This window comes from Terrapene carolina, unplaced genomic scaffold (assembly GCF_002925995.2).
Source record: "Terrapene carolina triunguis isolate 2854851 unplaced genomic scaffold, T_m_triunguis-2.0 Scaffold192, whole genome shotgun sequence".
NCBI lineage: Eukaryota > Metazoa > Chordata > Testudines > Emydidae > Terrapene > Terrapene triunguis.
Window position 1 is genome coordinate 6,846,319 of NW_020664543.1, and position 26,635 is coordinate 6,872,953.

The 26,635-nt window shown below is 38.4% G+C and overlaps 1 protein-coding gene across 1 annotated transcript in view; it reads right to left on the reverse strand.

The window, feature by feature from the left end:
• CEP112 (centrosomal protein 112) overlaps positions 1 to 26,635 on the reverse strand; it is a 297,346-nt gene that overhangs the window by 150,250 nt on the left and 120,461 nt on the right. Inside the window, exons 18-19 of the mRNA XM_029912219.1 lie at positions 9,373 to 9,508; positions 491 to 598 (exon numbers count right to left, since the gene is read on the reverse strand). Coding sequence (XP_029768079.1) covers positions 491 to 598; positions 9,373 to 9,508 — 244 coding nt within the window. The remainder of the gene's footprint in view (positions 1 to 490; positions 599 to 9,372; positions 9,509 to 26,635) is intronic.

Sequence of the window (26,635 nt, forward strand, 5' to 3'; positions counted from 1 at the left end):
AAATGAATTAAAATATTAAAAAGCAGAATAGACTAAAACTAAATTATCTAATTTTTGAATAAGAGAAAAAAATAGACAGGGGCAGTCAAGCCATTTTATTTTTTATAAATGCATTTTTTATTTTTGTAGGGCTGGGAATCCTTTAGGAAATAGTCAGTGCCCAGAGATAGCAAAGTAGATGTAGAGAAAACAAGGAGCTTTTGTATTTAATGCATGGCTTTGCAAACAGAGTAGCCAGCTTTGACAGAAAGGAAAGAATGCCAACATAATGAGCGAGTCAGACCAAGACTAGACTGGATGCTGGAACGGACTACACTGACTACACTGAAAAGACAAATACCACCAAATAAAAATGTAGCTGCGTTGGTCCCAGGATATTGGAGAGACAAAGTGGGTGAGATAATATCTTTTACTGGACTAACTTTTGTTGGTCCAATAAAAAATATTACCTCACCCACCTTGTCTGACCAAATAAAAATGGCAGACTGACCTGTTGCTCATATCTTTGTTTGAGTTCTTCCAACTGCCAAGAGAATTCTTTTGACTGCTTTTCACGGAGAGATTTTGATCTGCTTAGATCTGATTCCACCTTTTCCATCTACAAGGTAAACAAAGGGAATATTTAGTTTTTAAATGTATAGCTTCAAACACATTTTGACACATTTTTGATAGATGATGGCTAATCAAAGGCCTGAAGATAAAAGTCAATAAAAAAATCCCCATTTGTAAGGAAATGAACATATCAGTATATTGAGGATCATTAGTTAGTTACACAAATATATCACCTATATCACCTGTTTCTGATTAGCATGCAAGGTCTTATTTTTCATTCAATAGTTGTAACATCCCACAAAAATCAACTGAATATTATTTATACATGACTAAAAATATTTTTTTTAAAAATATACTGCTTGTTGAAATTTAGTGGAAGTAATGCTCTGAGTTGGATGCACAATCTATACATTTAAAATAAATTTATCTTAAAATCAGTAAAGAACCTTAAAGGAGAATTATTTGGCAGCAGGTTCTCCGAAAACAGTCATTGCGTATGAATAATGAGTCACACAGATTCCCCTACATGGTATCAAGGAAGCAATTTCATAACTTAGTTAACAAAGGCTTTTGTATCAAAAGCACAACTATCAGTTCTGTGTCACATTTCCAAGGGTTTATGTACATACAATACGACACCTCACTTCTTACCCACCAATTCCTTTTAGATCTAGTTCCCAACCTAAGTAGCAGTACCTCCCTAAAGTGGGCAGAAGAGGGAAGGGGAATATAGCTATAAGGAATCCACTTTCTGCTGCAAGTCCATCGGCCATACCAGAAGAAGAAAAACGATGAATTTCTGTACCCCAAGCTAAAATTCCTATTTGCCCTAAAGGAGTGCCCATAGATGTATTTGCCAATGGGCTCAAATGCCACTTCTAAGCCAGATAAGGAGGAGGAAAGTGATCACTAACAGTGGGGAAGCCATTTTAATTAAAAGTTATCTCAAGTAAAGGGAAAGATGCATGGCCAGGAATTGTTTTCCCAGATATAGGAAGGGGACGAACTGCAGGCGGAGCACAAACAGCAATGCCTCTCTTCCTTGTCTCCCCCCCCCCCCCCCCCGAGTAAGCCCTTAAAAGAAGGACCTCCGTTGCTATCATCACCTTCTCTCTCCTCTCAATCCAGTTTAGACCCATCCTTGTAGCCCTTTATTTCCCCATCTCATACATCAAAGAAAGGGAGGCCCCTTAGTTTTTCCCCCAACTACACTTTACAAAAATGAAAAACTAAAGCAAAATAAAGTCCAAAATATTAAAAGAATCTTTTTAATAATGAAAATGTTCTAAAAATTGACACAGAAAATGTATACAAATAAAGTAATATATTATATAAACTCTACAAATAAAACAATATGTTTCTGTTATTTAATCTCTAGCACAGAGCATGCATATTGGCCATAAAGTGCAATGAGGTTTTCTGATTCTCATTTGCCAATCCCAACAAATACTAGAGCCAAAATATTGTCACATATTCTGTTTATTCATTTTTTGGCAGTTACTATTTGGCTTTGTAAATACTTTTCTTTTTGAGAGTGATGTGTATACAGTGCTTTTAATCTAAACTTCTATAAACCAGTCTGATTTTTCTCCCTTTGTCTTTGATGCAGCATGCAGTGTATGCTATTAAAATCAACTGGCTAATGCTCAAAGCAGCATGTATGAAAACATCAGTTATATTCATACCCACATAAACACCAATACATGAAGTTTTGTCACAGGACAGCCACCTAGATCAGGAAAAAACAAAACTGAGCTTAAAGTTGAAATTGTTTCAGTCACCCATCTAATGGACATCAGATGACTTAATAACCATGAGCTTATCGAAAAATAAGAAGCAGATGGCAAGTGATATCTCAAAGTCATAAATTACATGAATAAATAAAGCAAATATCAATGATACTAACTGATAATGCCAGACCCCACTCCATTTGTTACTTCCTTAATTAACATTACAATGAAAAGAGGATTTCAGAAGTTTAATATTTGCAGTGCAGTTCAGAGTCCAGTGTTACTATAGTTACTAAAGATTCCATTTTATGATGTCAGTAGGTCATTCTATGCTCTATCCAACTAGGAGAAAGCAATGGCATTTGCTCCAATATTATATCACTTTGTCTTTGGAAGAACATATGTAGCTTATTTGAGAATTGGGTGCATGTGTGGAGGGGAAATGAGAAAGGACGGGTGAAAAGAGAGCTTCAGTATTGTTTCTCTGAAGTACTACTTGAAGCTTAGTCACTGTAGCATAGTTTCCTACAATCTCTTACATTATCATTTGCTCTTTATGAACTTGACCCCAAGAGGTTCATAACCTGAAAGCCTCACTGAAGTCAATGAGAGTTTGAAGAGTTCAGTACCGCTCAGGAACAATCCCTATATTCTGAACTGCTTGATAACTTAGAAGTTTAGAAGGCATGACTGCCACATGCTATCAACATTTACAACATGGTTTGACATGTCTTAGCTGAAAAACAATAGCCTTGAAATACTCGTTAATACAGAAAATTGTGCTATATGCTTAATAAAGGCAAAGCATAAACTGATTTGCTCTGTCAAGAAGGCATGCACAATTGACATCTGAGTTTTCCATTTACGTTTAGGATGAACATATAGGGCCCAATTCTGCCACACTTGTCACATTGGGTAGTACAGTACCTTACTCTGAAAGGTGCCCCACTGAAAGCAAAAGAATTAGTCAACTTGAGTATTTTTGGTATAATTAATCCCACAGCGCTATGTTAGAAACCCAGGGGTAAACTAACTGGGCTACTTGAGCACCTCAGAATAAGAGGAGGCACTGTGTTTCGAGATACCAGACAGCAGCAGCAAGCCTCCCAGCCAGGGTTGACAGACTCAGGATCACACTACCGCACTACAAATAGCTGTGTAGACCGTGCTGGCTCTGAAGCCTAAGGAAGGGGGTAGTCTACAAAGCCCAAGTTCCAGCCCAAGATGCAACTTCAAAGTGCCATCTACATAGCTATTTTTAAAGAGGTAGCTCAAACTCCGTAAGCCAAGTCTGTCGACCTGGGGTGGGAGGCTTGCTGCCAGGGGTTGCGCAAGAGACTGGAGAGTAATTTGTGACACCCCTTTGTGGGGTGCACCATAATCCTCTCCAAGTGGCCAGTCAGATCCACTGGCTGAGAAATCTAGGAGAAATCTATTGCCTGTTCCCTCTCTGCTCTGAAGGGAAGCATTTGGCACACAGCCCTTTGTTCTCCCCCCTAGCACCAGAGTTGCAATACAGGCAGACCTTAAGTGGCCATGCAAGGGAAAGGGGATTCTTACTTGCTTCTACTCCTCTATATGGTCACAAAAGGCTTGGCACGATGAAGCTCTCATTAAACAGTAAATCCAAAGAAGATAATTCTTAGTAGATGCAACATCCATTTAATGCTCTCCACCAAAACTCTCAAAAATATTCTGATTTTTTCTGCCATTAGAGACTACTTTCTAAGTAATGACATGATCCTTTGAAATATGCCCATATACTTTGCTACTTTCACTTCAATTCATTTCAGTCCTTCACAGACAAATCACCAATGGTAAATGGGCACTTGTGTTAGGGATATTTTTCCCCCCACAATCATCAATTTAAAAAAAGCACTGAAAATTTCAGCATTAAACCAGAAATTGTCAAGGTATTTCAAGGCAAAATTGTATTATCAATCTAATTCTTTCCAATAAAGTACAAGAAATAAACAGACATTCTACTGTGCCTAATTAAGCATTTCAAAATCAAATGGGCAGCATTGGGGGCAGGGAGGGAGCTAGTTAGATGGCTGGAAATTTGCTTCAATCAAAGAGTTGCCAAAGTGCTGATTCTCCCAAAAAATGTCAAGTTTTACCACAACAATCATATGGATCAAGTGTTAATAAATGATGTCCAGATGGAGAAGTCTTTCAGTTGTACTGTGAGCAAAATAAGGTTAGACCACACATTAATGGAATGCCTGTTATATTAACAACAGTGTAAATTCTAAAAAAAAAAAAAATCCTCTATCAAAAATCTTCTCCTAAATCACTACATAGACATTTACTCAGACAAGCACAGCACAGCTCTCATATATCAAATAATTTGCATAATACAAAAATTTTATAATAGTCAAAAACAATAGGACTACCTCCATGTAAGGTAATACTTATCAGCTCTTAATGTATCTATTTGTTCGTTGTGGGCCTGATATCAATAGGTGTTAATAACCTACAGCTCTCACAAAATCAATGGGAGTAAAAGGTGGGTAGCACAACCTCCCTCTTCGCCCACCCTGTTTGCCCCAAATGGTTCCTACAGTCTAGTTTCGAGGGAGTCAGTCCAAATTTACATTGGTTTTACTGAGTGCATAATTTGCCTCAGTACGTTTAAGTTTTAACATTAAGGACCATATTCTGATGCTCTTATTCATTGAATAGTACCTTACTACTTACTGAAGTCACAGACTACTCATGCCGTAAAACTAGTCAGAATTCTGCCTTAAATCAATAATATCTGAAATATACATACAGACAAAATGTTTAACAGTTGGTTAGTTCAAACAATAAAAATGTGAACATCTACTGCATATCTAGTTCAAAAAAGAATTAGATAAATTCATGAAGGATAGGTCCATCAATGGCTATTAGCCAGGATGGGCAGGGATGGTGTCCCTAGCCTCCGTTTACCAGAAGCTGGGAATGGGCGACAGGGGATGGATCACTTGATGATTACCTGTTTTGTTCATTCCCTCTGGGGCACCTGGCATTGGCCGCTGTCAGAAGACAGGATACTGGGCTAGATGGACCTTTGATCTGACCCAGTGTGGCCATTCTTATGTTAAAAAAAGAAATTCTCAGCTATGAACAAATTTCTTTAAATTAGCGTATCATTTTACGCAGTGTTTCACTATTACAATTTTTCATTGCTTAACCTTAGCGTGTTGAGTGTTTATGAAACTAAAATATAATATCCCAATGATGGAAACAACAATCCAAGTCAGTATGCAAAACACACAAAAATTAAACAAAGACTGATACAAACCAATAAGAGCATGAAGATTAAAAATTATGGCTAACTATTGCTTAACTCATTTTCCCAGGCCTAAGTACAACAGCACATAGTAAATCACATCTCATACTGCACTGGAACTCCTGTAATAACAAAGCACAACGATGAGCCAAATAAAGAATGTAGTGTAAGCATTTGTTTTGCAGTTCCTCACTTGTGATGGATTTCTCTCATCATTATGTAATTTAACAACCTTGCTAATGTCTTACACATCAGGTGGATAATGCCTTAGGTCAGGGGTTCTCAAACTGGGGGTCAGGACCCCTCAGGGGGTCGCAAAGTTATTACATGGAGGGTCTAAGCTGTCAGCCTCCACCCCAAACCCCGCTTAGCCTCCAACATTTATAATGGTGTTAAATATATAAAAAGTGTTTCTATTTTATAGGGGGGGGGTTGCACTCGGAGGCTTGCTATGTGAAAGGGGTCACCAGCACAAAAGTTTGAGAACCACTGCCTTAGGTGGTGGTGGTTTTATGTACCACAGACAAGGAATTCTTCCATTTTTTTCTCACTCTATCCCCAAAGTTCCATCTTGTGGTGAGTCTGTCTCAGGTGAGGAGAACTTCCTCCAGAATAGGTCTACACTGACAGCATTATTACAGTGAAACAGCAGTAGCTAGCACTAGACTAATGACACTTCCTAAGCTATACGTCAAATGCAGTTATCTAAGGCAGGGAATTAAGAGGATTTGGTCTTTGAGTTGTTCTTTCTTTGCCAAGAAAATCAGTTCAATACTGAACAGAAGCCATTATCTGCATGCCCCAAACTGTAAGCTCCTCAGGACAAGGCATGGTTTTCCTATCTATTTATTCAACTCCTAATACAGAGAGCCCCAATTCTCTTTCAGCTCTCTGGGCGAAACCGTAATACAAATAAAAAGAAAGAGAAGATCACAATGATGATAATAACTAGGGCAGCCTGCTATAGCAAAGAGGATATTCAGTCAAATTTTCAATGAAGCATCCTAAACTACTCATTTTAAAACTAGCAACTGCAGAAAATAGAGGGTAAATGCATGCAGGTGGGACTATTTGCCTACATGAATGTAGGGTTTTGCAGTGCCATTCAGAAAGCGCCTTTGACAATTTGGCCATTAACATTTTATCTCTTTGGTGAATTAAAATAAATCACAAATATTTTACTGTCTTAGATAGCTTCTATATTTCTTTCTCCGCCATTGTTTCACACCATGATATTTGTTTATGAACAAAAACAGTCAATTATTGAGCACTATCCACCATTTCCATTCAGTAAGACCACACAAACCACTGCTTGACATTGTCATAAGGCAGTCTCTCACCACAATTCAATAAGAATATAAGAACGGCCATACTGGGTCAGACCAATGGTCTATCCAGCCCACTGTCCTATCTTCACAGTGGCCAGTTCCAGGTGCGTCAGAGGGAACGACCAGAACAGGTAATCATCAAGTGATCCATCCCCTGTCACCCATTCCCAGCTTCTGGCAAACAAAGGCTAGGGACACTTCAAGGCATGGTTTTGCATCTCTGCCAATCCTAATAACCAATGATGGACCTATCCTCCATGAATTTATCTAGTTCTTTTTTGAACCCTGTTATAATCTTGGCCTTCACAACAATACTTTGGATGAAGCTGAAGGTATCACGAACCTGGACTGAGGCATCAGTGAATGAAGCCGAAAGAAAGAACAGTTTTGTTATCTTAAATACATTTTCTCTCTCTGTATTTAACATACAAATGGAATGGTATTCAGCACATAGAAAATGAAAAAAATACATAGCAGTTTTATGGAATTCAATGAAATGTATTTTTAAATTTCCTGGAGCATTTCAGATTTTTGTTTCCTTTTTAAGGAAATTTAAAAAAAAACACACATTTCATGATGAATGTATTTTCAGGATTATTTTGCGCAAACTTTTTCTTGAAAATAATTAAATCATGACCCCAATCTTTCTGGCTCAATGAAACCATATCTTCAATAAGAATTAAAATATATTTCTCACTTGGAGCAGAAGTAAAATGTAGTAATTTAAGTAAAAAAGGAGAGATTCAGATTAGAGAAAAATGTAGGACAGTGACTTTGAAATTTTAGGGCCTGTTTTATTACCCTGATGGGTCTAGTTTGCAAAATAAAAGTTGCCTTTTCAAAACAGACTCCGCTTTTTTATTTCAAAATTCCATTATCTGCTCTCCGTACAAGACTTTTAAAACAGAAGATGCCTTACAGCTCTGCTGCTTTTATACTGAAGATTTTGAAAGAAGCAAAACCAGCATTTCACAACAACAAAAACAATTGTTAAAAATATAGACTGCATGCAAAGTTGAAAGGTTTTCATTCTTTTCAACAAAATAAGCAATCAAATTTCTAGCACTACTGCTTTGTTTCTCACCAATATTTGGTTCGTATTACACCACTAATATGAATTAAAAAGTTAATGATTTCTGAATAAGACGTATATATCTGTATAGTATTTATCTCAATTATGTTTATGCTATATTTCATTTCAGTTACCGGTAAATATTTATATCATTTTTACTCTTTTTCCATCATTTTACCAAATCAATTTCATACTGAAACAAAACAGTAAACAAAAAAATCTTATCACATAAGACTCTCTCTATGCTGTACATGGATTATGCAGAAGCGATCCCTTTAAGAAGTTGTAAAATGTTGATTCTTATAGTATCATACATTCATATAGCTCCTTTCATCCCAAACAATTCTGAAGTACAAATAATATTTTACAGAGATCTATTGATGGCTAGAAGTGGCAACTGCAACAAGATCACATCTTCCACTATTTCTATTGCTCTCCAATGCAAGAGGAAAGCCTCAGAACTGAAACAATCTCTATTTTATAGAAGTGTTCACCAAGGTGCTTTACCACCAGTTGCCCCTTAAATCCATTGCAAGTCTCATGCTACATCATCCTGTAATAAGAAACAACTGGATTTTCCCATTAAAGAGGCAAGTTGGCAAGGCAGAATGAATCAGGTCAATTCACTAGACTGAGATACCATAAGCATTTTTATGACATGAGTAGGCCACTCCATGTACCTGCATCTCCCTTTATTTCTCATCCCTTCCCACTCTACTGTTCATTATTCTCACTCGTGTGATATCTCTAAGCTCCTTCGGGCCAATACATTAATCTAGTTTGTTCTGTAAAATGACTATCACACGAAGTAGTATGTAAATAAATGATCGTTAATAGTAATTTTCAAGTGGGAAAAAGGCTTTTGTTGTCATCTGCTCATCAGTGGGCACCATTAGAATGAGCCTGGCTCTGTTCTCATTGAAACTATTGCAAAATTCCCATTAATAGGAGAATGACATGTCCTTAAAAGAATAGCCAGAGAGACAAAGTTGAAAAAGTGGGAAAGTATAGACACTGTTCCATAAAAAGCAACAGAGGGTCCTAACTATTTCTGTTAGTCTTAAAGGTGCCACAGGACCCTCTGTTGCTTTTTACAGATTCAGACTAACACGGCTACCCCTCTGGTACTTGTTCCATAAAAGTATATAAACTAACACATTTTACTCTGAATCCTGGAAAAGCTCTAATCAGTAATACAACTGTAGATAGCTGTGTAACAATGACAATTCTGGCTTTCTTATAAAGATGAATCAACTGCTAACAGCCCCCTCTGACTTGCTAGCAAAGTCACTACATTGTGAAAGATTTTGATGTAGCACTATCAAGTGAAACATGTTTCTGGCATTAGAAGATCAGAATATGCTATCCTACTGAGACAGCGTTTCAGAAAGGCTGGCATTGTGACCTTCTCACCTGCTGTTTCACTTCAGCATAGACTTTTTCTGAGTTCAGCTCCACCTGCCGCTTAAACTCCTCCAGGGCAGCATCTGCCTGCTGGGCCTGCAGCCTCTGTACCTCTGTCACCCGAGTCAGCTGCTCCTCCTTCTCCCTAGAAAGTCACAGAACATTTTCAGAGTTCAAGTATCAAATAAAAGAACAAGTGTGCTGGTGTAAAAGAAAGGCCTTTAACCCTATCAGTTTAAAATCGTATTCAGGTTTCAATTTTCTGTCCCAGCTTATGCCAAAAACTTTCCTTAGTAATACTTTGAAGAACAGAACAGTAACCTGGGTAAGAAGTCTAGCATGATTTTCACTTTCTCTTATTGGATTTAGCAAGCCTATACGGATATCATGAAAGCAACACCGCCTTCAACTAAGATACAACAGCTTAAATGATACAGCTTTATTGTGCCACATATAAAGTTTTTCTTTAATCTTTCCTTCAATAACTATAATGTATCTTCCACTGATATTTAAATGAAAAAAAAAGGCTTTGCAGTAAGACTATATTGTTCCATTAACTGACCAAGATCATGTCCCCTGTACCATCTCTGCCAAGGGGGAGACAGGATTATTCAACTGCCTGGCATATATCAAAATATTAAGTGTTGAAAACATGAGGCATATGGTACCTGCATAGTCAAATCTAGTGAAAACCCTTAATACTATGACATGAGTCATAGTATTCAGCCTTTACAGAAGTGACATGAGTTAAATTTCCAAGTCTTATTATCCCAAGGCACTGTATCTTAATATATCAAAGAATGAACTACTATTTTTAGGAGCCTGTACACATATTTGCATTGTTATTTTTAAAATATTTACAAATTATCAAGATGTAACAAAACTATCACGATATACATATGAAAATATATACATAAGCAAAAAATCATAGGCATCTGCCACTGTACTGACATATCACTGTCCTAATTCGTAAATAATTTTTAAACATTTTGATGCAAACTTTTGAAAGGAAGAAAAATAAGTTAATAGGAAATGTTTAAGGATATTACATTTTTAATATCAATGGCCAGATCATAGAAACACCTTTTAGTATAGAGAGGCATGGCATGGTGGCATAAATGGCAACAGAAAAATAGTTAAAAGAAGGCCTGGATCTACTAGGTGGTTCTGGTCACATTTTCATTTTATACGCAGGGATAGCCCCTTATGGTGAATATCCCATTTCTTGACTGAAATGATTGCCATCAAAATCAGACACGTTAGAGATGAAAAAGACCAACAGTTATCTATCCCATCACCCTGCCAGCACTGAGCTCGCTATATATCAACAAGCAATCTTTTAATAAAGGTCTGGGAGCTGCCAACTCCGATATGCTGGAAGTTGTTGCATTCCCACCCGTTTCTATTGCTTTCATAACAAACTTTGACAAAGAAAGCATCTTAAATCTTCACAAGTTGGGGGATCAGGAGAGGATTCTATCCTCAGAAAGATCAAATAACTGTTGTAGGTTATGGCTAAATACACACAGAAAACTAAATGGTCATGTAACAACAAAAATATATTTGAAAAAATACCCTATATTTCTGCTGACCTGTATTACTGTAGGACAACTCAGATGTAAGGAGACCGGGAATTCTCTTATATAGAGCATACCTATTTTTTCTCCCCTCCATGTAAAAAAGGAACTGGGCACAACAAAGAGACTTACATGCTAATTTTAATTATGATACTTCGTTAGATTTTCTCACGTAATACATTGGAAATCTCCTGGTGAAAACAGTTCTGCCATTTTTCTTTGTCAACCACCTTAGCCTTTTTATGCTCTCGCCGTAATATTGTTAGCTGGTATATATAACCCTTAGGCAAACATTCTTTATGCTCAATGCCAAAACATTTCCATTTTCTAGTTTCCTTTTATGGACTGCGTAAAGATGCAATCCTCTACATGAATTTAATGTACCACATTTCCAACCCACTTACATACCAGTAGCTTGTTCTTTTCACAAACAACTAGTACCAGCTGCTTTTTCTTTATACAAAACATTGTTTTATTTCTGTAACAGTCCCTTATTTTAACCTATGAAATTAAATGTTGCTTCTCGGTTACTTTTAAAACTATGTACATATTAAGTTGGCTCACCCTCCTTTGCATTCCCTATGATCTTGTCTGAACAATTTAGGTCTCCCCATATTCTTTTACACTAGCACACTTTTCACGTTTCATTAAATCCAAGAAGACAAAGTTCTTTAGATTGACATATACTTAATGGCAGTTCCTTTCTTTTTGTCATGTTTCACACTTTAAATAGAAAAATAATGATGATTCATAACATTTTGAAATTCTATGGTAGCTTCTACCTAAGATTCTCAAAATGCTTTACAACCATTATTGGGTTACTCTCAAAATAGTGCTGTGAGGAAGGTAGGGAGCATCATTTTTCTGATAGGAAACCTAGGCACGGCAAGTTTAGGCGACTCGTCCAATGACGCAGCCAGTCAGTGATTGCGCCAGGAACAGACCTCGGAACTCCTGACTCCTAGTTCTATGCTTGAACTGCCAAACCATTCTCCCTTTCAAAAGATTATACACAGATAAGTGGCACAAAACCAACATATGATTTTATCTCTAGATTCAATGTGCAGAGGGAACATCTAAGTTTTAATTTGTACCATACCATATGATAGTCAGGAGCTATGGATTTAATGATATTTCATACAGTTTACAAATACAAAAACACAGGCAAATTATGTACGGAGTGTGGCTCAATTGCCAAGAATACTCTTCCACTATCACATGACACATGACAGTTGAGTCATGCATTGAGCCAGATACTTTACCTTCATATCTTCATCCCCCTGAAATCCATGCACTGGGGGGGGGGGTGGCATCTGCATGTAGAAATTGGGGAAGGAGAAGGCTCAAAGCAGAGATAAGAAGAACATGCATCATTCCCCCCTCTTCCAGCCCCATTGGGATTCTACAGGAAAATTAATACAGCATAGGTTGAATTAATTTTCTGCTGGGTCCCTGTGCATTGTAGAACCTCCTTAAAGTGAGGTAACGAAAGCAGACAAACTGGAGAGATCCTAGCAAAATGCCACCAGTAAGGTGCTGCTTAGGAGAACTAATTTAGAGGAAACATTGTGAGGGGAACCTCAATGTCTTTCTAATCCTCCCCAAGGGCCCCTACCCTAGGTGACTGAATCCTGGGAGACAATTTACTCCTCCTGTCCATCTGAAGCCTTAGCATCAATTCCAGATAAGAAGTAAAAACAAACATACAGCCTATTCAAACATATCCCCACTGATAATTGACAAGAGACAATGGAACTCATTGTCTACCCAATAATGTGATGATAAAACTAAATTTAAAAGGAGGTGTCAGACTTTATGCTATTAGAGAACTTCCTAATTGGTTTTCATGCATCTACTTCCTTGAAGACTAGAGTTTCATACTGAAATATTATGAAATAAATGCAATGAACTCTACTTAACCTTTAGAAATCTGATTTTATGTACCTTCCTTTCTTTCAAGGATTTAATCCCATGAACAGATACAACATGCTCATTATAATCAGGAATAAGACTTCATTTTTTTCAAGGGTGTGGGCGTCAGTACTGTCTTCTTGTTATACATTTAAGATTTATATTGGAGCTTAGAAAACATGTACAACAATGGACTGTGGTTCACAAATGTAAGAGCAGCTTTATTTTTTTCCCCAGACATTGAGCAGTGTGCTTTGCATGAAGCACTAAAATATTCACTTTGAAGATTATTTTTTCTGTTGTACTAGTTGTGGGGCCCAGTACAATACACTTACATCACTCAAATCCCCTAAAGCTGAGCCGGCATGAATATAAAAAAAAGGGTGAATTTACTCTTTGGCCCCAATTTATTTATAAAAAAGCAGCAAATTCCTCTTGTGTCAGTGTATAAAGGGTAAGGCAACAGAATTAGAAGTCTTACACAAGCACAAATCATCGCAGTTAAAGTTGACTATGAAGTCTAGGATGGCAATTTGAGAAAGAAGCACTGTGAAGTGTATTTATAAATGGAATATAAAATGTTTTTATTTACTTTTCCTTAGTTCTTCATCATAATCATTTCCCTTGGCTTCTAGAATGTCTTCCTGGACGTAACAATCAAGCAGTAAGCTATTACAGTATTACAAATCAAATCAATGGAAAACAGTGGTGGTCCAGTGATTTACATGAGATAGAATAACCTCAAGAGGCTCTCTCAGATGTAGTATGAACCAGTATTATTGTGAGTAAGGTTCTCAAGGGCCTTTGGATGCCTACCACAATATGACACAATAAAAAAAATAAAATAAAAAGGCAACACTGGCAGAATGGTAGGGAAGATAAGCCAATCTATAAACCACCCATTCCCAGCACAAAGAACTCACCAAACACAAATCTTCCATTCATTATGACATTTCAGAATTCTCTCTCTCTCTCTCTCTCTCTCTCTCACACACACACACACACAAAACATTCCTAGGTGATTAATTTTATTTCATACCCCCACTGCTCAGCATACACACAATTTGTAATTTATAGGGTTTTTCAGTAATATTGAAAATTTGTAGGTCATAACAGTCCTTAATGTTTTCTTGTTAAAATGATACCAGTCAGTCAGATTCATGACTATGTAAGTTCTTTGCCAAGTCCTCTTACATTTCTGGCAGCTGTGGAAACCCACTTATAGGGACCGAGTAGCCTAATGCTTATAAAGGTTGGTGAAACCTATAAATGGAGATGAAGGAATCACTTTGACAAAGATGTATTTTACAGAAGAGTGTGTTTTCCTGAAGCCTAACGGCATGGACACAGAGGACAACACTATGAAATATCCAGTTTATGAGCAAGGTGTATGTACTAAAATTCAGTGTGAAACATGCCCGCAGTAAGGCAAAATTTCTCTCCCTTTCTATGCCAAAAATAGTTGTGAAGACAGCATTAACACAGATGGCTTCATTTACAGTCCTGAGATTTGTCATGTGCCAGCCACTTCAATTCCCTTAAAAATAAAGAAAAAGAATTTTCAAAGTAACACATTAGCATAGTCTACCTTCTGCTAAGTATTCCTGCCATTTAAAATTGATGTATTTGGCTAACCTAGGCATTTGGCAACTACTGAAATCACTGAGAGCTTTTTCTATGGAAGCTAGATAATGCCCATTATGTTAATTTTGGGATCAGATTCTGACTTGGATTATGTGCCTGTTCAAGGGAATAAGAGTGGATTAAGAATCCAACTTTTATATACACCCAGTGTGGGCTACCATGACTTTAGGTTCATGCCACTAGGTGTAGGCAAGGCTATTCACCCATTTACACCATCCCTGGAGCAGCTGAGTGAGGACTAAATGGAGATTCCCCACTCACTGTCATTGGAGCAGATCCAGTGCAGGAGAGTAATAATTTACCAACTGTGTTGGCCAGAAGAATGTTATTACTTCCCAGGAGATAGGAAGATGCAGAGATAGACTGTTAGTCAGAGGTATGACATCTGAGTCACAGTGCCTTTAGGGCTGTTCCTGGGAAGGTGAGGGCTTAGGAACCATCTGCTTGCTTTAGGGCCACAATCTAGTCATTGGTTATTTATAGTCACACCAGCTACCAGTCAGCTACAATATGGATAATGACAGGAACATTTAATCATTATTAGTTTCTGAGAGTGGCATGCTGACAGCAAGCCATAACAGCTTCACAATCCCAGTGTAGTTTTAAAAAGAAAAAGGTAACAACATTGAGGAAAAGAAAACAATGTAATTTATAATACCCAGGGATTACTGTGGAATTGCACTGAAGCAAGGGAGATTTAGGTTATGTATTAAGAAAAACTTTCTAACTATAAGGATAACTAAGTACTGGAACAGGCTCCCAATGGAGGTTGTGGAATTCCCGTCATTAGAGGTTTTAAAGAACAAATTAGACCAGTGGTTCTCAACCTTTTTTTTTCGTGGACCACTTGAAAATTGCTGAGGGTCTCGGTGGACCGCTTAATGATCTTTCCAAATGTTGTTTGTACCGGTAGCTAACTATTATAAAGCACTTTGGATAAAAGCGCTATATTAAAAAAACCTTAATAATAATAATTTAACTTTTTTTGTTCTGCAAATAAAAGCACACAACTCATGTTTTCATATCAATAGTCCTACTTTTCTAATGCGATGAATGTGCCCTCTCTCCCCCTCCATGGCAGCCCTTGAGCTGGGGCTGGGAAGGAGGGGGGTCTCTCCCTCTCTCCCATGCTGTGGCAGCCCCTGAGCTGGGGCTGGGAAGGAGGGGGGTATATCCCTATGACAACAGCCACAGAGCTGAGGCTGGGAAAGGGGGCCGTCTCTCCCTGGCAGCCGCAGTCCTGGAGCTGGGGAAAGTCGCCTCTTTCTCTGGTCGCCGCAGCCCTGCACATCCCAAATTCCCTCCACCCCCTCTTCGCACCACACTGCCCCCTTCCACCTACCCCTTATTCCTCCCAAGGCCACCACCTCACCTTACATGTGCGTCTTCTCCAGGGTCATTGCACCTAATTAGCGCAGCCACACTTGCACGGCTCCACTAATTAGGTGGGTGGCCCTTCATTCTCTCATGTGCGGCCACCCAGGCACACACCTTAGAGGAAACTATCCGTGGACCACCTGAATGGAGCTCGCGGACCACTGGTGGTCCACGGACCACAGTTTGAGAACCTCTGGATTAGACGAATACCTATCAGGGATGGTCTAGGTATACTTGGCCCTGAGTCAGCATAAAGGACTGGATTAGATGACCTCTCAAGACCCCTTCCAGACCTATGAATTTGTTATTCTTTTCAATGCAATTGTCCTCATGATTTAACATGTCTTTCCTACCAAAAGAATACAGAGAATTTCAGATGGGTAGTAAATATTCAATAGTTCATTCATTAAAAGTATATAAAAAAAGATTGTATTTAATATATATTTGGTTTCTAGCACATCTCAAATACTTTTTGAAACTTAATGCCTTTTTGTTTCAATTTCCTTGTTTTTCCCCTACATGTATTAAAAGAGAATGCAGCTGAAACAGCTCTGGGACACTACCTCCATAAAACCTACTGTTTCCAGTTTGAGTTTTCTTATGCCAGTATCAACGATATAGAAAGATCTCCTCTATCACCCCCACCCTTTTGTCTTGTGCAATGTGGTCTAAAATGGTGGGGGATGGGGGAGGGGACACTGCCTAAAACCTATTTTTCAACTGCTGTGTCACACACTTCAGTGCCATCCTACAGCAACACAGCTCATCTAGACTAGGAGAGGAAAAATTGTTTTGAGTTCAAATGCAGCACTCCCTTCAAAACTAAAGGAACTTCTCAGTTAAAGTTCCCATGCGGTTTAATAACCACCTTAACTCTGCCTAGGCCCTCACTAAGCTGTAACAGCATTGGGCAAATAAAAATTTGGCTTTTGTGGCAGATATTTAAGAGCCGTCTTAGAGATCTCTTTGTTATTTATTTATATAATGTATATAATCTGTGGGTTTGATGTTTGATGGTTTGCTTGTTAAGTATGAAGTCAGTTAACTTGGTTCCTGCAAACAAAGCTAATGACTCTAGACAACTTTAATTGCTTTGTACTCAAATGCACAATACAGGAAACCCAAGGCTGGAAAATTATCTCTGATTCCCTTTGGAGAAACTCACAAACCAGTATGAACCAGCTTCTGAGAACTCTGAAATGGTTAAAAGACAGCCTGTGAATTCAGAGAGAGGGTCTACAGAGATGCAGGCTGAACCTCAGACTCAGCAGAGGTGACTGGGATAAGTGGAACTTGACTAAATGGGCAAGGAAAGGATAAGGTTAAGAGGCATATAGATTCTTTTTACTTTTAACCCTTTTCTTTCTACTTGTGATGTTCCTATGGATGGATAAATCATAATTTATTTCGAACAAGCTGTTTTCTGTCACTGCTTTTACCAGCTTGGGTCACAGGTCCTGGAGAGGATCCCATCACAGGGGCCAAAACCAACTGGACCTGCTGTAAGTAAATACAGGTGGTAAACAGGAGGTTCTGTAGCCTGTTGGTGCAGTCTAAACCAGAGACGAATCATGGGGCTCTACTCATAGAGGTGCAGAAGTAGGCCTGTAACCTGAAAAAAGTGCCCCGGAGAGACTCTCTCTATCCTTATTCTACAGCTAATTTGCATATAACAATTTAATTGGATGTATGAGGGAGACTGCGCAAATGAGTGGATTACTTTGTCAACTGCCACCCTCACAAATCAACACAAATCTCCCAGCACAATCTCCCAGACACAAATCATCACAACACTACAACCAGCATACACAATTACCCCAAACACATATGCCCCTGACCATAGCACACATCCCTCATTCACCTCCTACACAGATCTACACAACTCTCCCTGCACAAAACAACTCACACACAAATCAACACAACCACCCACACAACGCCACACCCAACACTCACTATAAACTCCCAACAGCACTCTGAAGCCTAGAATGTTGAGTCAGTGGGAAGCAACAGAAACTGCTACAAGTATGGCTGACAGCTCTTTTCGCTTAGAATATCATCAGGTTCATTCATCACTGGGTTTCACAGTCTGTTACCATCCAATTTTTAAGTTCTCAGCCATTTTTTTAAAACACTTGACTTTACACCAGTGTGACAGCACAGATTTCCAGCTAGTAGTATTTATATAATGATGTATCACGTCAATGAATGTACAGTCAATGTTAAAGTGACTGTGGCCCTCTGTGGGAGAATAGTGAGAACTGAATTTTTAAGTAAGAATTTCCTGAATTTTTTTTTATCATGTAAATTCTCAAGGACTGAGTACAATCATTTAAAAACATCCATAAAACTTCCCAACTCTTCTGTGAAATAGATACTATTATGCCCATTTTACAGATAGGGAGAATGAAAAAGAACAGAGGTTAAGTAACTTGCCCAATATCACACAGACAACAATTAGCTAAAAAAAAACGAAATATCCTGACTTCCAGTCAGTCTCTCTCTCTCTCTCTCTTTTAAAAACAACTGGATAATGATTCCTTGACAATGGACAAAACCTTTATGAGCCCCACTGTCAGGTATCAGGGTATGCATTGCGGATTTATGGAGGGCACAGCTGTGGAAAGAGCTTTAAAATTTAATTGCATCCATTTTCTTCTGTTTGTAAAAACAAAGATATTTTAGTTGTGCATAAGATTACAAAGAAATCAACAATTCAAATAATAAAATAAGTAATTAAAAGAGCAGAATATCCTATTCTCAAGAACTTATTCCTTAACATTGTCAGTTTCTGTTGCAGCAAAGAAGGCTATCCAATAGAACTCAAGTCTCCTTTGCAAGTCTCAATAGGCTATGCAAGCATTTAATATGGAGATTTACACTTAATTACAAACTTACAAATACAGCCACTAAAGTCTTAAAGCGTACCTGAATTCCCAGAACATCACTTATGATCTCAGACAGCAATAAAACTGTAAATGATAATGGTTCTCCTAAATACATACTCTCCACAGTGTCATTCTCAAATTTAATCTGTACTTTCTTCAAAAGGCAGAAGTTAAAAGCCTTACTGTGTGACATTATCAGCTCTGGTATTTATGTCATAAAATATTGAAACATATGAAATTACCAAATACAAGTCCACCCACTGCTTACTACATACTTGCTCTCTAGACAGACAAGTAATCTATACAGTCGAGCTTGTAACTCCAATGTCCTGTTCAAATTCTAACTTGAGTAGTTAGACTCAAGTGCAGTATTTGTTTGAAGCTCTATTCTTGCTCACCTTCTGTCCGAAACTGCATTGCTGTACACTGTTAAGCCAATGCTTTCATATTCCCTGGAGAATATAGTTCCATGTACATAGTTAAAATTTTTAAGTGTTTTGGGATCTTTTAAAACAAAAAGCACTATTGAATGCAAGATATTGTAGGCAGGTTGATATTTTTATTGTTAAAATATTAGCTTACATCCTGAGTCACTTTTTTAAACCAGTTAATCATTTTACTGTGTATTTTCTAGTTTATTTAAAGGATGCCAGTTTTTGGCTAGTACTAGCACCAGTTCCCAGTTGGGAACCAGCAAGGCCAAAGCCTTAAAAACTAAAACTTAACACTATTTCTACCTTCAAACTATCTAGAAATTTTATAAACTACTCTAAACCAAGAAGGAGGAGGAGGATTGAAGGTCTTGCAATGGCAAAAACACACACTCCAACAACTGTCACGGACAATAAGAAGAAATTGAGGGGTGGCTCCACCCTTTATACCAGTGCGCATGAGGCAGCAGAGGGCATTTGCGCCACGCCAATGAGTGCCACTGAGGGACAAATATCCGATGACCGTGCACTAGGTGTGCAAACATCTACAATGGAATGGATATGTACAATTGCTCAAAGAAGAGTGGAATTTCAGTAGCAGGTAAAGTGTTCCCATATACATAGTCCTTATTAATTTCAATAGTTGCTTATGTTCAGAAATTCATTGAGATCTTCAGATGAAAGAGAGCACAGAAGTGAAAAGTATTATTATTGAAGTACCATAACACTATACGAGGACTGCCATTTTGGTCCAATGGCAAAATCCATGTATAGGATTGTTGCCGAAGAAGCCAAATCACTCCACTCCTTTCTACAAAATTACAGCAAGTAGAGAGCCCTTAAACTAAGTGGCATTGAAAAGAGTATTCTATGGTATACAATTTTATTTTACACAGTGTCTCATTTAAACTGCATTCTACAATGCTTTACAGCAGGGGTAGGCAACCTATGGCACGTGTGCCAAAGGTGGCACGCAAGCTGATTTTCAGCGGCACTCACACTTCATGGGTCGCGGCCACCGGTCCGGGGGGCTCTGCATTTTAATTTAATTTTAAATGAAGCTTCTTAAACATTTTAAAAACCTTATTTAATTTACATACAACAATAGTTTAGTTATATATTATAGACTTATAGAAAAAGACCTTCTAAAAACGTTAAAATGTATTACTGGCACGCGAAACCTTAAATTAGAGTGAATAAATGAAGACTCGGCACACCACTTCTGAAAGGTTGCCGACCCCTGCTTTACAGAGTTAGACACGATGCTATTTAACTCCTGTGGGATAGACTGTGTTACACTGATGTAAATCTACAGTAACTTCCCTAAAGTCAATGGAATCACTAGGGATTTATATTGGTGTAACAGAACAGAATTTGGTCCTGTATTTTTTCCTTCTCTCCTACATGGAAGATGAAATTGAACAACATTATACCTTCTGAAAACATTTTTAATAACGTTTTCCTTCATAGTCTCTTGCAGTGTCTTTCACTTAAGCAAAATACTCATTTTCTGTTCAAAATACTATACATATAAACTAAATATGTAGCAGAGTCATTTATCAACATGTAAAAGAAAATTAAGCAGTGTGGCAAAAGTGTTCCATCTTGCCATTTCAAAGTGATTTACAAATGCTGTACAGACAAACCAACATACATCTCCTAAAATACAGCCAAATAACTGTCATTTTACAGTAGCATACTACACTAGACATGTCAAATATCATGACTATTTTCTTGTTTATATTTTCAAGAAAGTGGATAGGACTGGAAAAGTCTTCCAAAAAAGGGATACACTGCAACCACCAAAATTTCATCTCACAAAGGTCTTCCAAGTAGGCAGTTATGACCAGACCAAAAATGTATTTGCTCTAGATGCCAAAAAGGTAGACCGAATCACCTTTCTGAGGTCCTGCAGATGAAAATATTTTTGCTATATAACTTAATCCTTCTTGATCTAGTTGTTTTGCAAAAATTACATCATGCACAAACTAATTAATGGAAGCATTATGCTATAATTAGTTTGGACAACTTTACAGACAAAAACTGAGTTGCTGGGAAAAGTGGGTAATATGGTAAGATCTCATCAGTACTATCAAGCCACATTAAGTTTTATCAGGGTACTGTTCAGACAAAGAATCAAGTGCATCTTTGCAACATATAAGCTTATGTGTAGGGCCCTACCAAATTCACAGTACATTTTGGTCAATTTCACGGTCACGGGATTTTAAAAATTGTAAATTTCATGATTTCAGCTATTTAAATCTTAAATTTCACAGTGTTGTAATTGTAGGGATCCTAACCCAAAAAGGAGTTGTATGTGGGGGGGGGGGTTGCAAGGTTATTGTAGGGGGGGTTGTGGTACTGCTACCCTTACTTTTGCGCTGCTGCTGGCGGTGGTGCTGCCTTCAGAGCTGGGCAACTGGAGAGCGGCAGCTGCTGGCCGGGAGCCCAGCTCTGAAAGCAGAGCTGCCGCCAGTAGCAGTGCAGAAGTAAGGATGGCCTGGTATGGTATTGCCACTTTTACTTCTGCGCTGCTGCCTGCAAAGCTGGGCCCTCAGTCAGCAGCCGCCACTCTCCAGCCACCCAGCTCTGAAGGCAGCAGCACAGAAGTAAGAGTGGCATGGCATGTTATTGCCACGCTTACTTCTGTGCTGCTGCTGGTGGGGCGCTGCCTTTAGAGCTGGGCGCCCGGCCACCCGCCGCTGCTCTCTGGCCACCCAGCTCTGACGGTAGCGCAGACGTAAGGGTGGCCATACCACAACCCCCCTAAAATAACCTTGTGCCCCCCCCCCCCGCAACTCCCTTTTGGGTCAGAACCCCCAATTTAAGAAATGCTGGTCTCCCCCATGAAATCTGTATAGTATAGGGTAAAAGCACATAAAAGACCAGATTCCACTGTGGGAAACCAGATTTCACAGTCCGTGACGCATTTTCCATGACTGTGAATTTAGTAGGACCCTGCTTATGTTGCTAATTGATGTTTCCTGTATTACCAAGAATTAGATCTGAACAAATTGCTCCCTTACATCAGCAGAAGCATGACACATATTCCAGATAGACATCTTAAAGAGTCATTCATCAGTATCTTAAAGACATATTTACAGCCCAAGTTGTCTTGTAGTTTTATTCTGTACTGAATACAGGTTCCCCCTTGCACTTCCTATGTAACCCAAATGTTCTATTTGCTAAGTTAAATAATGAAATCTGGTTTTCATCATTTATATACTGGAGATTCAACAAAGGGAAAGCACTATCTGTCTTATTTTTTTCACCTACACAAATATCCTCTGGTACTTGATGAAATGGTGTGTGATTGATTCACTCTTTCCCGTGTCAGTACTGAACCAATGTCCCAGCAGAGTTTTACAGGGTCTCTACCTAAAATCCCACACACACCCCCTTCCCACATCATGCTGAGTTATACATAGAATTCTGTACTGTTTTGTTTTCTCGGGCAATATTAAATGGCTACATTTCACCCAAGAAGTGTCTGTGTTTTAAAGATGGATGCAATGTTTTGATAAATTAGGCATGTGTTTAAGTACTTTGCTAAATCAGGGTGATAATGCCCAAAGGAGAGATGAAAAGGAGCCAACCCTTGGATTGCTAAAGGAAAGACTTACACCATTTCAGTGATTCGGGGTCTGAGACTGTTCCCATTAAAGCTATTGGCAAAACTCCCAGTGACTTCAATGGAAGAAGGATCAGGCCATAGTTTTGTTTGATTCTTTACAATCAGTAAAGCTGATAACGCCCACTTGGAAGAATGCAAGATCAGAGTCAAACATGAAGATGCGACAGAGATCATAAAGCACAGAAAGTTGAGTAGCTGTAAAATCCCAAATTTAAAATTTACCCTGCTCAACAATTTTGACATTATCCAAAAGAAAAACAGGCATTCATGGTAGAGGATAGTCCATAATCTGCTGTAAATATTTTCTTGTCTATAACAACACATGCACAAAATAACCACTAGAAGATTCACATATATCACCATCTACCACAGTTAGCTGAGATTTTATAGTATTTTTCTAAACACAAAATAGAAAGTGAGTCCCTAATCTTGCAATCTGATCTGCATGGGAAGACCCTTTTGCCCACATGGAATCCCATTAATATTAATGGTGATCCATGTAAGTGCAGGAGTTCCCCAACATGTATCCAATTGCAGGATCAAGGACCAACCAGTATTTCCAATTGTAGGGGTGGAGTAACTGTTGGAAAATAAAGATCTCTTGATGGTAACTTTATAGACCAGCTTCTCTTTAATTCAACCTTTAGAAATGCAGACTTTTCAGCTGCATAAAATAATAAATACTTAAGATATCATTTAGAATTCAGGGGGTTAACATTCTGTACTGTTTATTGTAAAAAAATAATTCTTCATTTTTATGAAGAATTCTCTGAAACACAAAAAACAATTTTACTTTTCATGCTTTATTACATTTAATAAACTGTGATAATGAAATAATAGCTTTTTATATAAATTATACATTAGGTTTAAAAAGCTTGCATCTTACATGTGGTCAAATATCTTATTTTAGAGGCAGTTATTACCAGCAAACAATGAGGAAACTATGGCTATCTTTTACAATGACAAAGCTCAAACATGTGGAATATATGCAGAACCACTTCTTTTTGGTGTGGAGAGGAAGAAAGACAGTGTGAAGTCATTCAAGCGGAATGATAACTAAACCAAAGCCAGATCAAAGGAATGAAGAAGAAAGGCTGAAATGTGAAGCTGAAATATTTATTGACTTCAAAACATCATCCCTGTCCTGTCCCTGGGCACTTTAATATTTTGAAGCTGTTAGAAAGCATTCTAACTTGTATTCATCATTGAAGAGAAATAAAATAAAAATGTGAAGTAGACAATCTTATTTTTTTATTCTGATTTTAAGTATATATGGGCTTGTCTAGTTGAGAAAAGCATGAATCCCACATATAAAATGTTTACAGTTTGCATAATTTGGGATGTTAACATCAAAAAGCTAGTCTGCATTATTTCAAATATGCTGTGACAAATGAATGATATTTAGAATACAATTATTTTAAATGCTTTTTTCATAAACCGCATGTACTTATGTTTTACATAAATCATGGGGTGATATTAAACTAAACCACTACATAAAGCCATTAATGTATTTAGAATAAATATTTCACATGTGTAGAAACGCAGTTATGAGAAAGAACAGAAATACAATTTAGTTATGTTCAGCAGAAATGCCTTGTAGATTAATTAAGGAGACCATGATTAAATATAATTACTATTATTATTGTTTATTTGTATTACCATAGTACCTAGAAGCCATAGCCAGGGTCCAAGGGGCAGTCATTGTGCAGGAGGGCTATACAAACACAGAACATAAACACAGTCCCTGCCCCAAAGAGTTTACAATCTAAGTAAAGAAAAAGGAGAGCAGATAGATAGCAACAGACAGAGGAGTAAAAGGTAACAATGAGTAAATATTAGTCAGTATGATAAGCAGTGGTCTCAGCACTAGGGATGTAAATACCGTTAAAAAAGTTAACCGTTCAAACGATAACAAATATGTCATTTAAACAGTTAACCGATTAAGCGGCTGGGACCGATCCCGCCGAGAAGCACTGCTCTGGCAGGGTGGCACGGCTGGACCCGCTTCAGCGGGGCGTGGCGACTGGGCCCGCACCGGCAACCGCGGGGCCGCAGGGGTTGGCGAGCTGGCCAGCGCAGGGCTGCTGGGGCCAGCCTGGAGTTAATGGGTAAGATGGGTTAACCGGTAAAATTATTGCTTACCGGTTAACCTTTTACATCCCTACTCAGCACACCAGCAGCCTAAGCATTGTCAAGATTTTTGTAGGCATCACAGCAAAGGAGAGTTTTAATAACTCTTTTGAAGAGGATTAATGAGGAAGCGGTGCAGATATTTACATGGAGCTACTCCCAAGTGTGAGGGGCAGCATGGAAAAAAGCACAGAAGTGGTTGTTTGAAAATTTAACAAGTAAGCAAGAGAGGCTGGCATCATGGGCTGATTGAAGGTGGGAATCAACATCTCGATAGCGAATGAGAGATAAAGGGAGAGCGAGGATAGACCACGAAGGCCTTGAAAGTGAGCACAAGAAGCTTATGATTGAGAAACAGAGAAAAGGGAGCCAGTAAATGGTCAAAGCTACAGGCTGGGGAAATGATCTATGCAGCAACAGTCTGTATAGATATGAACAGAGCAAAATTACATTTGTCAAGTCCAGATGCACGGTGGTTGCAGAAATTGAGACGCAAGATGATGACAGCCTGGATGAGAACGTTAGCTATGTGGATGGTTATGCCAAAAGAATCTGCAAGATTTAATCATAGGCTGAATGTGAGGACCTAGAGAGAGGTCCAAGTTGAAGCTGATGCCCAGGTTACAGGCTGAGTGACAGGCAGGATGGGAGTGTTGTCCATACTGATCAAGAAAGGAGATTGCAGGGAGGGCTGAGTTGGGGTGGGGGGTAAGATTAAGAGCTCTTTTCACCATATTGAGCTAGATCTGACAGCTGAACATTCACAACAAGATATCAGAGAGCCAGGCTGTGTTTTTAGTTTGGACAGGAGCTAGGTCTGGAGCAGAGAGGGAGATCGGAGAGTCACAGGCATTTGAGACGGTAGTTAAATTTGTATTGGTGGATGAGATAAGGTGTAGACAGAGAAAAGAAGGGCACCAATGACACTGTCTTAAATCACTGGAACAAATCCTCAACCAGTTGGATTGTTTTTGGCAATCCAAGGACTGGTTCCTTTTCATTTCTTGCCTTTGGATACTATAGCCTCGATTCAGCAAGTTATTTAAGCACATGCCTAACCTCAAGCAAATGAGTAGCCCACTGACGTCAACAGACGACTTTCATGCCACTATTACAACCCAACACAATTTATATCATCCCAAATTCCAGTCATGTAATGGTATAAAATACATAATCTGTGCACTTGTAAATGGTGTGGTATTAGAAACCTTAACAGGACAGTGTATTTGGGAAAATTATATTAAAAAGTATGATATATTAAACAATATATCATAAAAGGTGAATCCCTTTCAACTCCCCCGACACTGCCACGTTTGTTCATGGTGAGTTTTCACATCGTTAACTCAATGGGACAGATCCTCAGTTGGTATAAAATTATCCTACCTCCATTCATATCAATGGAGCTAGGACAATTTACACCAGCTGAGGATTTGTCCCAGCGGGAGTAAGAGCGGCAGAACCCAGCTAAATATTTTCAGTTTGTTACTCTGCTGTTGCAAAATGTCTTGCAAAGTATCCTACTCCTAGTGTATTATTTGACCAAGAGAGGGGAGGAAGAAATTGGAAGAAGTTCAAAAACTAGAAATATAGTAAATTAAGGAAACTGGATACTTTCATCAGACTGGTTTTCATTGCCATCCGAATGTTATTATAAGAAGACACATTCAGACTACACACATTATA